At 42.4% G+C, this 2,763-nt stretch overlaps 1 protein-coding gene across 1 annotated transcript in view; it reads left to right on the top strand.

Moving 5' to 3' along the window:
- The first annotated feature begins 993 nt into the window (after positions 1-993).
- EIF3F (eukaryotic translation initiation factor 3 subunit F) overlaps positions 994-2,763 on the top strand; it is a 10,669-nt gene continuing 8,899 nt past the window's right edge. The window contains exons 1-2 of the mRNA XM_035897395.1: positions 994-1,090; positions 1,640-1,706. Of these exons, the coding sequence (XP_035753288.1) occupies positions 994-1,090; positions 1,640-1,706 (164 nt within the window). The remainder of the gene's footprint in view (positions 1,091-1,639; positions 1,707-2,763) is intronic.

Here is a 2,763-nt window from a genome sequence, read left to right as displayed (position 1 = left end):
CAAAATACTTTCATATTTTTCAGTAAAATTTGGAGTTGTACAGCACATCTTAGGATTGTGCCGCCGTAACATCCGTAAATAAATCTCTCTTTCTCATGTGAAATGGCACAGAAGAATTAAAGTAAAATTAATTAATTTCATCTCATCGATTCTACGTTAATTTTATTAACTGAAGAAAGCTGGCAAGTCAAATACGTATAATAAATATTGCTGGGGAAAGTGCTACGCACGAATTCCCACTTATGCTACTTACTTCAAACCAGGCAGAGTTAAGTCACTAATTAATGAGCATTAAGCGATTGCAAAGGCTGTGGTTTGCATTCACGACTAATTGCTTCAGTATCAGAGGAAAATAAAACCGCACCTCTTAGCAATAATCAGTAAAACCCAATTAAGCGTGAAACTCACGGAAAGGCAAGGATTTCGGGCCAGGGGAAGGAGGGCTGGAACGAACGCCCCGCCACCGGGCAGGGCTCAGGACCCGCGCGGGACGGCGCGCGCTTGCCGCCATCTTGTGGGGGCCCACCGGGCTCGGGCGCGAGGGCGACCTCCTGTCGCGCCTCGAGGAGTTTCACGTTACCCAAACATTCCTATTCCTAGCCATCCAGTTTGTTTTTCTCCACGTCCCACCTGTATCGCTCTATTATTCTTTGATTCCTTCATCCTTTTATTTCCCGCCTTGCGTTTCCCTGACAGCTCCAGGCGGCAGCGCTGGGCAAGAGCACACCTCAGGCAGGGGCCCGTTTCTCACGCCTTTCACCCGTGGGCCTGAAGCGTTCAGGGGGATCTGCACCGGGTCATTTCCCATTCAAGGCAGAAAAATGACAAAAATGTCTCACACAAAATCGGTCCAAAAAGCAGGAGTCTGCTCTAGCAACACCTCTATGCAAATGTTTGCAATATGTGCAGGTACACTAGTGCATCGCTATTAAATATTTCTGGGTTTCCTCAACAAATTGTAGTATGGCAGTTGTATTCCGCGGCAATGCCCGCATGGGGATTACACCTTGTAAGCTTTCCCATTTTCGGCTGAACAGCCCAAGTCTTGGCATAGGCGTTCAAATAGCCAGCGGCCAGTACAGAGAACAGGGTAATCGTGGCTGCAGGACTGCCTTCTTACACACCTTGATTTAATAATCAAAGAATTATATGAGCCTGACCCAGCCCCGGAAACAGCTGAAAAACTTTTCCAAAAATAATCTAGCCAAGGCTGTAACCTCACAGTATAAATTTCATAAGGGCTTTTATGAGTTTAGCCACTGTTTTCTATACACAAATGTGAGAGATCTTCATGATAAAATACACAGCTGCTTTTATATAGAATATTAGGGCTAGGGTTTTCAGTCAAATGCATCTGGGAAAATAGGGTGAACACACAGTTGTACATACTTGGGGAGAAGCACAGTATGAGGCAACAGAAGACTTTTGGAATATCCCATCGACATATGGAATAAAAGCAGTTAGCCATTGATCCCAACAGTATGGACTGAATTACAAAAAAAAAAAGCACCAAGCCCACCCTTTCTTCAGGAAAAGCCTGTTCCAAGTTATTATTGATGCATTCCCACTGAAGTCTGAGGGGTTACGGTACCGCAACAACAGAAATCTGACTTTTAGATCAAAATGCTTTTTACCACAGCTTTGAAATGTAGTTCACCTTCTCTCTTTGACAGATCTCTCACCGGTCATCAGAAGCAATGGAACTGGTACAGACAAGAATCATAAACAGTTAAATAAATTGTTTTGGGACATATTTTGACAAATTAACATTTTCAACACTTGTCTGAGCCAATTAGCTTGTACCATTCGGGATTTGCTAGGGTTTGGGGGTATCTTTTTATTTCCACAGCCATCCTTTATTCAGTACATGCATCTCTCCTCCCTTCTTCAATAAGTGTAAAACTCTGACCATGAAAGGATCTGTCACATGATTGATTTTCTTATCATTATATTTATATAATCTTTGTATTAAGTGGGCTTTGTGTAAGCCAACCACTGATCTTTGAGTTTTGAGATACAGGTTATCTATCCATCTTTACTTACTACATACACTCTCCATCATTCTGTCCAGCAGCTTGATGTCAACATATCACAGGTGTCAGTTTTGAAGCACAACTGCAGCTCCATATTAAGCTGCCTAATTTTTAAGATGGCAACATAAAAGTATAATGTGCAGGTCTTAAAAAGAGCCTTGCTTGCTTCACCTGAATCTGCAGCTATGTCAAATTAAGCACCAAGGATAGCTTGATGCAAACAAGAATGAGATCAAACAGCTGCTCTCTAACGAGAACACCTCACGCATTAGACTTCTCAATGACACATCAAAGCTCCAGGAACAGAAACATTCTAAAGCTTTATGCAATTTGACCCAGGCACACCTACAAGAAATGAAGGCTGCATGGCGAAAGCCTAAGAATAGGAGATCCAGTTTTTACTGGTACACAGACTAGGAAGTGCTTTTATGAAGAGAGAAAATCTGTTCGTGTTCCCATGCATTAGCTCTCCTTTGTAGCTTTGACAGGTGTTCCCCATTTATGTAAAAGCAGCAAATTGCTAGCACACAGGCAGAACGTATTCTTTTTATTGAGCTGCTCCTTTTATACTCAGGAGCCTGTCTTCAATGACTGAGTCAAAACTGCTCATCAGCTGATGATGTTCACCCCTCAGCTCATGAAACAGAAGAAACTCCAAAAGCTACCAGTCATGATAAAATCAGGGGGGTTATGTTAAAATTACTTTAACTGGTAACCCAAATATGGGAAA

The sequence above is a fragment of the Egretta garzetta genome, unplaced genomic scaffold (assembly GCF_000687185.1).
Source record: "Egretta garzetta isolate BGI_Z169 unplaced genomic scaffold, ASM68718v1 scaffold56, whole genome shotgun sequence".
Taxonomy (NCBI): domain Eukaryota; kingdom Metazoa; phylum Chordata; class Aves; order Pelecaniformes; family Ardeidae; genus Egretta; species Egretta garzetta.
This window is presented reverse-complemented; position numbering and strand designations above follow the sequence as displayed.